At 38.3% G+C, this 11,344-nt stretch overlaps 1 protein-coding gene across 4 annotated transcripts; it reads left to right on the top strand.

The window, feature by feature from the left end:
• The first annotated feature begins 4,309 nt into the window (after positions 1-4,309).
• On the top strand, positions 4,310-11,128 carry LOC114819283 (uncharacterized). 4 transcript variants are annotated; one of them, XM_029104571.2, is made up of 5 exons: positions 4,310-4,701; positions 4,828-4,905; positions 5,010-5,094; positions 9,751-9,839; positions 10,738-11,128. In XM_029104571.2, the coding sequence occupies exons 1-5, from the start codon at positions 4,399-4,401 to the stop codon at positions 10,879-10,881; spliced, it is 699 nt and encodes a 232-aa protein (XP_028960404.2). In that variant the 5' UTR covers positions 4,310-4,398; the 3' UTR covers positions 10,882-11,128. The 4 variants fall into 4 exon arrangements, with proteins under 4 accessions (XP_028960404.2, XP_070679551.1, XP_028960403.2 ...); XM_070823450.1 differs by having other exon boundaries at positions 10,728-11,128; XM_029104570.2 differs by having other exon boundaries at positions 4,324-4,719.
• Positions 11,129-11,344: the final 216 nt, after the last annotated feature.

Here is an 11,344-nt window from a genome sequence, read left to right as displayed (position 1 = left end):
GAAATATGAATAAGATAAGAGAAATTTAAATATAATTAATATGCAAATGAGGAACATGTTCAAAGCATACAACTAGCTAGAACACTAAAAGAAATAATATCAAATTGAATGAATAAAGGAATGGGTCCTACATCAAGATGACTCAAAAATGCCGATGTGGAAGTGCCTTGACGCCAGGATTGTACCCCTCGATTCTAAGTTTTGAGAGGGGTGCAAAACAAACATGAGTGGACCAAGTTGACATATATATAATACTGAAATAGTTATCAACATACTAACCCCCAAAGTTTTATGGAAATTCAATAGTATAATATGTAATAGATTTTTCCGAAACTCTAGCATGCCATAAAACCTGTCATAAATCATATCTCGTATAAAGTGTGCTAACTAGAGGTATCATAATCGTCCGAAGGCAGAGCATAGAACTCTTACTTCAGAACACTTCCTTCACATATATCAATTGCACGCAGGCTCCTACAGCACTCACCTGAAGGTATATATAGTATCAATCACCCAAAGGCTCCTACAGCACCCACCTAAAGGCATATATATAATGACCACTAGATACACACGAAACCGTTGAACATACTCTTTCCAAACATAAGTACATATATCTCTAAAGAATCTTTATAGTATAAAGTCATCCATCATCTATACTATAAAGAAGTGTGTAAAAACATGTTCTAAATAGCATATCGTCATCCATTAGGAAGAAAGACCAGGGGACCTAAAAGAGAGGGTGCCACGTGGCAACCCAAGAGGAAGAGAGACTGTGGGACCAAAAAGGAAAGTGGGTCTCGCCCGACTCACTAATTAAGGCTAAAAAACAATATATATATTTAAATATCGGGGTGGGGTTTTACACTTTTGCCCAAGAAAGACAAGATTACCCTCAATAAATGGGCAGGCTCCTCAGATACTCCCACGCACAGTTCACACCCCTGAAGGTCCTAGCAGCTGAATACAACTGCCCACAGCTCACCTGCCTTTGGCAAGGAAAAGTCAAAACATTAAAGATAAGCATTAATTAGCCAAATCTTATTTTAATACATTCCCAATTGAAGATTGACTTCATTCGAGTAAGTAATCCCTATTTAAATCAATTAGGGATAATTACTCCATTATCTCAAGATATTATTTCCTATTTAATATCTTGAGCATATTTCTCCATAAAACCATGGCCAATAGGATGCCACCATGTGTAGGGTAAAACCCTAACACCAAGGTCGGCCACTCCCCTATATATACCCCTTATTCTACCAAATTTCGATAAGCTTTTGCTACCTCTAAAAGCCCTAAACACTTTACTCTTCTCAAAGAAACTAACTTAGGCATCAGAGATCCATTGGCCTAACCCTCCCCCCCCCCCACCTCGTGGGCGCATGAGGCTTAGGTCATTGATCAAAGGTGTTGATTGTTTTGTAGGTGCATTTTCGTCAAAACTAGAGACGATGGAAATTTGCATCGATAAATATGCATAACTAATTCCCTTTTTGCTAGGGTGAGGCCATGAGCCTTTGCAAGAATATGTAGTTGCTTTTCAATTTGCTTATGATAATATGCATGTAGGTTTTGAATTGTTAATTACTGGTTTAAACTATTTATTTGTCATAGTGATTCATAACCTTTAGGATATTTAGAAAAGTAATTTTATGCAATTTTGGTCGGATGGTTTGTCCCTAAAATTGACGAAGGCTTCTTGTGATTAATATGTGCAAGTTCACATATGATGAATACCACGTCTTAAGGGTTGCATGGTTTTTCAAAAGGTTTCACAGAACTTAATGAGTCATGCATGTTTAGATTTGATCTGAATATCACAGACGAATTGTATATTTGATATACGTTCTATATTGGGAGTCCAAGTAGGAATATATTAGGAAAACTTAACCTTCAAAATATGTGTATATAAGTCATAAGTAATTGGGAGAACTATATAAGATTGTTAAGGTGACGGCGGATCCCTAGTGCTTTCTCAATTTAATTTCTAAAAAATGGTTCTTTTTCCTCATCTTTAATATTACAAATTGTTCTATTCTCATTTATTAATTTCGTTTTGTATTAAATTAGGTCATAAAATCAATCATCCTAAATCTTTGCTTTATAGTAATTAATTGTTATTTAATAATCCTTGGGGAGAACGACCTTGCTAGAACCATTTATACTACAATATCCTTGTCATTCTTGCCAGTATTATAGGTTTCTTTAACCCTTTTGCACGTGTGGTAAAAATCCTATCACCTACCTTGGTTCACTGGGAATTTTCAAAAGGATTCTTCGATACCTCAAGGGCTCAATAGGTATGGACAACTCATGAAGAAAGATGGCTCCAATTACATTATGGGATATACTGATGCCAATTGGGTAGGTAATCCCCCTTTACGAAAGTTAACCATGGGTTTTTTACACCTTTGTTAGAGGCAATCTCGTCACATGGAAAAGTAAGAAACAAACGGTGATAGCAAGGTCTAGTATCGATGCTGAGTATAGGGCCATGGCAACCACAACTTGTGAACTCATTTGGTTAAAGGGTTTTCTTTAGACTTTAGCTTTACCAGCGAGCAACCTATGCCTTTGTTTTGTTGCAACGAGGTTGCCATGCACATTGCATCCAACCTTGTGTTTCATGAAAGGACGAAACATATTGAAGTTGATTGCCATTATATTCATGCCCAAGTTCAATCCAAAGTGATGGAAACCGTGTTCACAAAAAGTCACGGTCAACTTGCAGACTTTTTGACAAAATCCTTAGACTCTACACAGTTTCAAAGGTTGTTGTTCAAGCTTGGATGACCTTGACAGCTTGAGGGGGAGTATTGAAAGAGATGTATAGTTTACAAGTTGCTCCTGCAAATCTAGCAATGACATGTGAGCGTTACAGCCGCCACTTTCTTCATTTTCCCTTAATTGTACAGTTTATGTCTTTTTTGTAACTTGTAACTAGGTTTAGCCCAATATTGTAACTCGTAATTAGGGTGAGCTTGGTTAACCATTGGTCCTTGTTGTGGCTTCTTTCCCTTCTTTGTCCAATGGCTTTAAGCCTTTCTTGAGCTCCCTATAAGAGCCCCCTTCTTGTAAATGTCTCTTATGATGAAATATACATAAAATAGCTTAATTAGAATTCAACACATCCCCACCATCATGCTATGAAACCCCGTTGCGAGCAACAAAACCAGGTGGATCTTCCTTTGATCTTTTAGTGTGCCCAAGCCAAGCTAGCCATTGATGAGTATCCAGTTGCCTAAGAAGTATATGTGTTTAAACTTATTACCTCATCTGCAACTCTCTATGACTCTGTTGTGAATGCTCACTAATGTTTATTTGGAAATTGAAAAAACATAAACATAATCATACCTGGAGAGTGATGGCAAAGTATTTCATCAGCCAAAAAAACCTTGTAAAGAGCAGAAATTCCACAAAATCAGTATATTAGCACTCCCTACAAAACCCAAAATCAAAAACTAGAAAAATCAAATTTGATAACATTGTTGTAAGAAAACCCCAAATTTTCAGATGAAGAAAAACTAATACAACCTCTGCAAATAAATAATGAGAAGATGAAAAATTAAATTCGAAATTCTCAAATCTGGAAGTTGAAATTGAAAATTTCAAGAAGCTACCTCCTCTGAGCAGAGGAAGAGATATATACCTTATTGACTTGCCTGACGTTGGAGGTGGTCGAAGTTGATCGAAATTGAGAAAAAAAAGCCGAAATCGGTTGATTATTTAGGAGATGGACACCTTGGAGGCAAAAGGGGACCAACGGTGGACGACACATAAACGTTTCTGCAAAATCTGAAGAGAATTATGGGATTGAGAGGGTTCTTTCGATTAGGATGAATTAGTGGAGGCGGTGGTTTTGGCCAAAGAACCAGCGATCTATCAAGAACCATATTTAAGGTTTGGTCTCCGACCTTTCAGTGGAGAATGAAATTCAGAGGAAGAGTGACAGATGAAGAGAGAGGAGAGGTGAGAAGACCGCAGAGGGAGAAAAGGTAACGGAAGGAAAAGTCGGGAAGAAAGTCCGAGCGGAGCCTTCGATGATGATCGATGCGTGGCCAAGAAAGAAAGAAGCGGAAGCCCAAACGAAGATCGAGAAAAAGGAACAAAAACAGAGGGTTAAACAATGAGTGACTCGTGGTAAAGATGGGCAAAACCGGAATTTTGCTGTACCAAGCAAGCAACAAAACGTGGGAGTTAGAAGAAACAAAGGGCATTTCCGCCATTTCACTGTTCATGAACAGTGAAAAACAGTGCTAGGGAAATCCAGTTTTAGTATATGTATAATGTATATAATAAAAAAAAGGTTGTCGTGTACGAAATCATAGACGACAATAAGGAGAGCGTCGTTCTCGAGCCTAACCAAAGCTCGAAAAACCGAGCAGGGAGACGCAGAAAATGGAAGACTCACTAGCAAAGCTGGAGCGAATCCAAACCCAAATCCTCGAACGCATATCAAAGCTTGAGCTCTCCAACTCCGCCTCTCTTCCCCAATCCACCTCCACCCCCATCCCTTGCTCAACTCAAAACTCCGCCGTCGGCGCCACCGAAGCCCGCCTCTCCGCCATTCTCCTCGCCAATGGCGTAAAAGACTTCACCTTCAAGAGGGTTGCTTCCGATTACTACGATTGGTCCCTCGATGCCCGGCGCAACGCTCTCCGCGCTGCCTCAATCCACCATCTCTGCAAAAGCATTGTCTTGGTACCCAGCTCAATCTTTGTAATCTTCATTGACTTAATCCTAATATCGAAAACGTTTTTAAGTTTCTACGAAATACCCCATTTATAATATTTGATTTATTTTACGACCTTGCATTTGCATTCCCAGGTTAACACTCAGGCCCAATCCAGTGTCGTTGATTGTAGTGACCGCAACAATTCAAAGTACTATGTTGTTGTTGTTCAGGTACTTATAGTGTCAATTTTTTTGTTCTTGTGGGGGTGTTTTTAATCGAAACAATAACACCAGTGTGTGAGTTGTATGAAATTGTGTCCTTCTTTTGGGTGCAGTACACTGCTCGGTTTAATGCTGAAGCTGTTAAGAACTTCTTGTATTCGCTCAATGACGGCAAGATAGCAAAAAAGAAATTCAACAGTCAGTTCTTGTTCTCTTGAATCTTGATAATCAGTAACTTGTTGATAAGTTCTCGATTACTGCGTTTGTGTTTGTCAAAATGATTGCATCTTGAGCTTATTATGTTCTTTCCATTTTTTGGTGTGAAATTCTGATGAGTGCATTATGTTATATGTACAACCATGGAGAATTCCTACTCTCAATTAGGTAGCAAACTAGCAATGTGAGTTCGTAGAAGGTGTCATGTGTAAACTAGTGATGGAAACATTGCGTCTCTTTGGTGAATGCTTTGAACAATGACAATATTCAATGTGATTTTGGGTTAGGTGTTGTAATGTGTTAAACGCTGATGTACCAATTTATAAGCATTGATGTTTCATGACATGTAATCGTATTAGAGGATAATTTGTTATTGTCCAAGTTTTCTTGATATGGCAATCTTAGATTCGCCGCTTTTCTTCCTTTACTCTTTCAAAAAAATTGGTCCAATTCTTTGTACATAGTTCTTCTTGAAAACCTATTTTCCGACAAATGGTTTCCAAGATTTTATCTGTCCGTACATCAAATAAATATTCCTTCTGCTTGAGCGTACTCCTCTAAGTCCATGGAGTGTGTTCCAATGCTATAAGAGAACATTTCCCTCTCAACCCTCTTTTCACCTTGTCGTACAGGTTGAAAAATAGAAAAGTTGTTCCAATCATCTTTTCTGTTTTTTTTTTTTTTTTCTATGCCTCCTTTCTTTTCAGTCTATAGTCTAGAAGTGTAAACATATTTTCTGCAATTTTGGGCTGTTCTGGTCCAACTGTTCTTGAGATGGATTTGTTATAATTTTGACTGCCCTCTGGATCTTGTTCCTTGATGTTTCCAGCACTAGACTAAACTTAGCAAAATTAAGAACAACTAGAAACACACAAGATTTATAAGAAACCACGGCATCTTTGATTAATAATAGAGTATACATTAATTCTGCAAATCCTAGAACTAATCCCTCTTTCCTCGACTTTCTCTCCGTTTCTCTCACTTGCTTTTCAGCCTTTCCCGCACCTCTATTTATAAGTATAGGACGTGGTTTACATCCTATTTTCTGATTAGGTTTCCTAGTCTATATGGGATAGGAAAGTACACTTTCTTTCCTATTCCAATTTGGCTTCTAGGATTCCTAATCTACTTGTACAAGAAGACTTTATTTCTTTCCTAATCCTTGTAGGACAAGAATCTGTGCACCCTTAGGTTTCCTAATACAATCCTAAACAAAATAGGACTTTAACAAAAGACGAACCAAGTCCTAACAGGATTTATGCATGAGTTTCTTAGATCCACCAATTTATTTCTTCATTCTCTCAACGAAAATTGGTCCAGCTCTTTGCACATAGATCGTCTTGGGAATCTACTTTTCAAGAAAATGTTTTCCAGGATTTTATATGTGCGTACACTGTTCTAAATATCCTCTCTGCTTGAGCCTTCTCCTTAACCAATGGAGATGTGTTTCAATGTTACTTCTAGGATTCATATAGCCGACCCCACTTGGTGGGATAAGGCTTTATTGTTGTTGTTGTTGTTGTTGCTTTTTTGCCTCGTTGGATAGTTGATTAAATACAACAACAACAACAAAGCCTTTTCCCACTAAGTGGGGTTGATTATATGAATCCTAGAACACCATGCGCTCGGCTCTGTGTCATGTCCTCCATTAGATCCAAGTACTCTAAGTCTTTTCTTAGATTCTCTTCCAAAGTTTTCCTAGGTCTTCCTCTACCCCTTCAGCCCTATACCTCTTTCTCGTAGTCGCATCTTCTAACCGGAGCGTCAGTAGGCCCATGTCTAAACCATCGTAACCGATTTTCTCTCATCTTTCCTCAATTTCGGCTACTCTTACTTTACCTCGGATATCCTCATTCCTAATCTTATCCTTTCTTGTGTGCCCACACATCCAATGAAGCATCCTCATCTCCGCTACACCCATTTTATGTACGTGTTGATGCTTCACCGCCTAACATTCCGTGCCATACAGCATCGGCGGCCTTATTGTTGTCCTATAAAATTTTTCCTTGAGTTTTAGTGGCATACGGCGATCATACAACACGCCGGATGCACTCTTCTACTTCCATCCATATAGCTTGTATTCTATGGTTAAGGTCTCCATCTTATTTTCCGTTCTTTTGCAAGATAGATCCTAAATAGCGAAAGCGGTCGCTCTTTGGTACTTCTTGATCTCCGATCCTCACCCCTAACTCATTTGGGCCTCCATTTGCACTAAACTTGCACTCCATATATTCTGTCTTTGATCGGCTTAAGCGAAGACCTTTAGATTCCAACACTTCTCTCCAAATGTTAAGCTTCGCATCTACCCCTTCCTGAGTTTCATGTATCAACATTATATCGTCTGCGAAAGCCATACACCAAGGATTATCATCTTGAATATGTCTCGTTAACTCATTCATTACGAATGCAAAAAGGTAAGGACTTAAGAATGAGTCTTGATGTAACCCTACAGTTATGGGGAAGCTTTCGGTTTGTCCTTCATGAGTTCTTACGGCAGTCTTTGCTTCATCATACATATCCTATATAGCTTGGATATATGCTACTCGTACTCCTTTCTTCTCTAATATCATCTTGAATATGTCTCGTTAACTCATTCATTACCAATGCAAAAAGGTAAGGACTTAAGAATGAGCCTTGATGTAACCCTACAGTTATGGGGAAGCTTTCGGTTTGTCCTTCATGAGTTCTTATGGCAGTCTTTGCTCCATCATACATATCCTATATAGCTTGGATATATGTTACTCGTACTCCTTTTTTCTCTAAAATCATCCAAAGAATGTCTCTTGGGACCATATCATACGCTTTTTCCAAATCTATAAAGACCATGTGTAAATCCTTTTTTCTATCTCTCTATCTTTCCATCAATTTTCGGAATAGATAGATTGCCTCCATGGTTAAGCGTCCTGGCGTGAACCCGAATTGGTTGTCCAAAACCCGTGTCTCTTGCCTCAATCTATGCTCAATGACTCTCCTAGAGCTTCATTGTATGACTATTAACTTAATACCCCTATAGTTCATGCAATTTTGTACGTCGCCCTTATTCTTGTAGATAGGCACCAAAGTGCTCTTTTGCCACTTATTTGGCATCTTCTTCGTTTTCAAAATCCTATTGAAAAGGTCTATGAGCCTTGTTATACCGTCTCTCCCAAGACTTTCCACACTTCGATCGGTATATCATATGGGCCCTCCTCTTTTCTATGCCTCATCTTTTTCAAAGTTACAACCACTACTTCCTTCCTGATTCGGCAGTAAAAGGAGTAGTTTCTACACTCTTCTGAGTTACTCAACTCCCCCAAAGAAGTACTCCTTTCATGTCCTTCATTGAAAAGATTATGAAAATAACCTCTCCATCTGTCCTTGGCTGCGTTCTTTGTAGCAAGAACCTTTCCATCCTCATCCTTGATGCACCTCACTTGGTTTAGGTCCCTTGTCTTCTTTTCCCTTGCTCTAGCTAGTTTATAGATATCCAACTCTCCTTTTTTGGTATCTAATTGCTTATACATATCATCATAAGCTGCTAGCTTAGCTTCTCTCACAACTTTCTTCGCTTCCTGCTTCACTATTCTATACCTTTCACCATTTTCATCGGTCCTATCCTTGTATAAGGCTACAACATTCCTTCTTAGCCTTCACCTTTGTTTGTAGCTCCTCATTCCACCACCAAGATTCCTTTTGGTGTGGAGCAAAGCCCTTGGACTCTCCTAATACCTCTTTTGCTACTTTTCGGATACAACTAGCCATGGAATCCCACCTCTGGCTAGTTTCCCCTTCTTTATCCCACACGCATCGGGTGATTACTTTCTCTTTGAAAATGGCTTGTTTTTCTCCTTTTAGATTCCACTATCTAGTCCTTGGGCACTTCCAAGTCTTGTTCTTTTTTCTCTCTCTTTTGATATGTACATCTATCACCAACAAGCGATGTTGATTAGCCAAGCTTTCTCCCGGTATAACTTTGCAATCCTTACAAGTTATACCATCCCCTTTTCTCATTAGAAGAAAATCTATTTGTGTTAATTAAATAAACAGAATTAATCCAACTCCATTCCATGTTTGTTTCTCAATACTGCTGTTTTACTCCCATGAGCATCTTTATTTTTCACATCTACTGTATTGTTGCGTGAGCTTTTCGTCCATCTGTTTTTGGTATGGCTTAATTCATAATCTTTTAAATTTCCCCCATTTTTCCTTCACTCTGAAAGAACATTGGTCCAACTCTCTGCACATAATTTTGTTTTTGCAACCTATTATCAAACAAAAAAAAATAAAAATCCGTCCTTTTTTATCTTTCTTAAAGTTATAAGGATGTGTTGCAATTGCATTGGTAGACGTTTTTCGTTAACCCCTTTGCGTCATTCGACATTTGAGATTAAAGAGTGTCAATCCAACTCCATTCTTTGTTTCTTTTTGTATTTGCTCCTACTGTATTTCCATAAACCATCCTCTCTTTCATTTTTTAAAAATCTACTGAAAATGTGCTCCAAACCTCAAGGAATAAAATAACGTTTTCCAGAATTAGCTGCTTTGTTTGCTTTTCTTTCTGTTCTCCCCTGTCAGGTTTAAATTGAGATCTTCAATTTTATTCAGTTTTCTTACTTTATTGTATATTTCAAAAGGTAATAGGGGTTGTTGGTTATGCAGTGAGGCTTGCGCCTGAGGATACTTCAATACAATTGACTGGGTTTGAGCACAATGCAGTTACATGTGTTGGCATGAAAACGGACATTCCGGTGAGCACTTGTTTTTTGCAATTATTTACGATGTATTACAGGTCCTTTGAAACTGGAATTATTTTTAATGGTCTTGTGGTACTGGAATCATTTCTTCTTGACATGATACTTAAGATTCCTTGCCTCTCATATATCTATGCCCTGATAATTATAAAACTTGGTATTAACTGATGTACTCAGAAGTCTGATGTGATTGATGAGAGAAACTAGGATGGATTTCGGTTCTAAATTATTTGTTCATCTCTTTTAAACTGTCTCTAACATGAAGGATCCAGTTTTTGTTTTAGATTTGGTAACTTATATTTGGATTTTAGTGCACATATAACCGTCACATTCTTTACATTACACAGTGTACTGTCCAGAGTTCTTGAGACGAACCATTTCAGTGTCGTTTCATGACAGGTTAAGCTCTAGCACACAGGCCCCCGAGGTTCAATTGCCTGATGCCTGCTTTATATGTTCAATCCTTCCAACCTTCAGACCAGCTGTTAAGCTGGTCCATTCTATTGGTTGTCTTGATTAATGATTATCTGCCACTCTGTTGGACAAAAAACTGATTGATAGTGAGAGTTAGAACTCTGTTGAGAGGTTTGGCAGACAACAAACAACCTTGTGTGTGTGTTTTCACATGCATTAGTGTACGAAGCGGCATATAATGTTTGAAATATTTAGAGCTTGAATCACGTGGGCATTCACATTCCTATCATGGGTCCTATAATGTGTCGTACACTAGTAAAGATCGCAATGACAGAACATTATAAAATGACATCGTAGTGATTATTTGTGACCATTGACAACACCTAACACCTCATCACACGAATCTTAATAAGCATAAGGCGAGCACATATGGTTGGTTTTGCCGTTCCGATTGTGACGATGATATGTCAGTTGTTTTCAGGTGATTATGGATGAAGCAATTGAGAAACTTAGTCCTGATTTCTTCTGGCTGGGCGGCGGTGAGGTTGATCTGAAGCTGGGCATCAGAACCTCAGAATTTATAAGCTATGCTAAACCTTTTATTGTGAGCTGCAGTGGTTCTTGATTTATCCAAAGAAAAGAATACGTTATTAAACAAAACCTACAAATTAATACATGAAACGAAGAAATGTTTTTCGGAGTTGGTTTGTAGTTTTGTTACTCCCACCGATGATTGATTCATTTCAAAAACATTGAGTCCCATAACTATGTAGTTTATGTATAGAGCAGGTGCTGCTATCCTACCAGCTTGTGGAAATCTTAGCTCCTGTACTAAAGATTTTATGAATTGCTACTGCTTTTCTTCCTGCCAATTTTAAACGAAAATGTACTGTGGAATGCATTTAGAGCATTGACAGGAACATCGAATTTGTGGAACATAACCCTCTTTGCAAGTTTGCGGTGTGGTTAATTGAAAATTGGAAAAGAGCTGATGTGATGCTACTAGCTACTGATTAACCAAAAAATAAAGGGTTAACCACATCAACAAATAAATGAAGCACGATGTATCTGTTTTTTCACATTGCACT

The sequence above is a fragment of the Malus domestica genome, chromosome 06 (genome assembly GCF_042453785.1).
Source record: "Malus domestica chromosome 06, GDT2T_hap1".
Lineage (NCBI taxonomy): Eukaryota > Viridiplantae > Streptophyta > Magnoliopsida > Rosales > Rosaceae > Malus > Malus domestica.
The sequence above is the reverse complement of the archived record's forward strand: the minus strand, read 5'-3'. Positions and strand labels throughout refer to the sequence as shown.

Coding starts and splice junctions, on each gene's coding strand:
- LOC114819283 (XM_029104570.2), top strand. CDS start 4,399: ATGGAAGACTCACTAGCAAAGCTGGAGCGAATCCAAACCCAAATCCTC. Junction 4,720..4,827: donor TGGTACCCAGCTCAATCTTT/GTAATCTTCATT, acceptor TTGCATTCCCAG/GTTAACACTCAGGCCCAATC. Junction 9,840..10,737: donor GCATGAAAACGGACATTCCG/GTGAGCACTTGT, acceptor AGTTGTTTTCAG/GTGATTATGGATGAAGCAAT.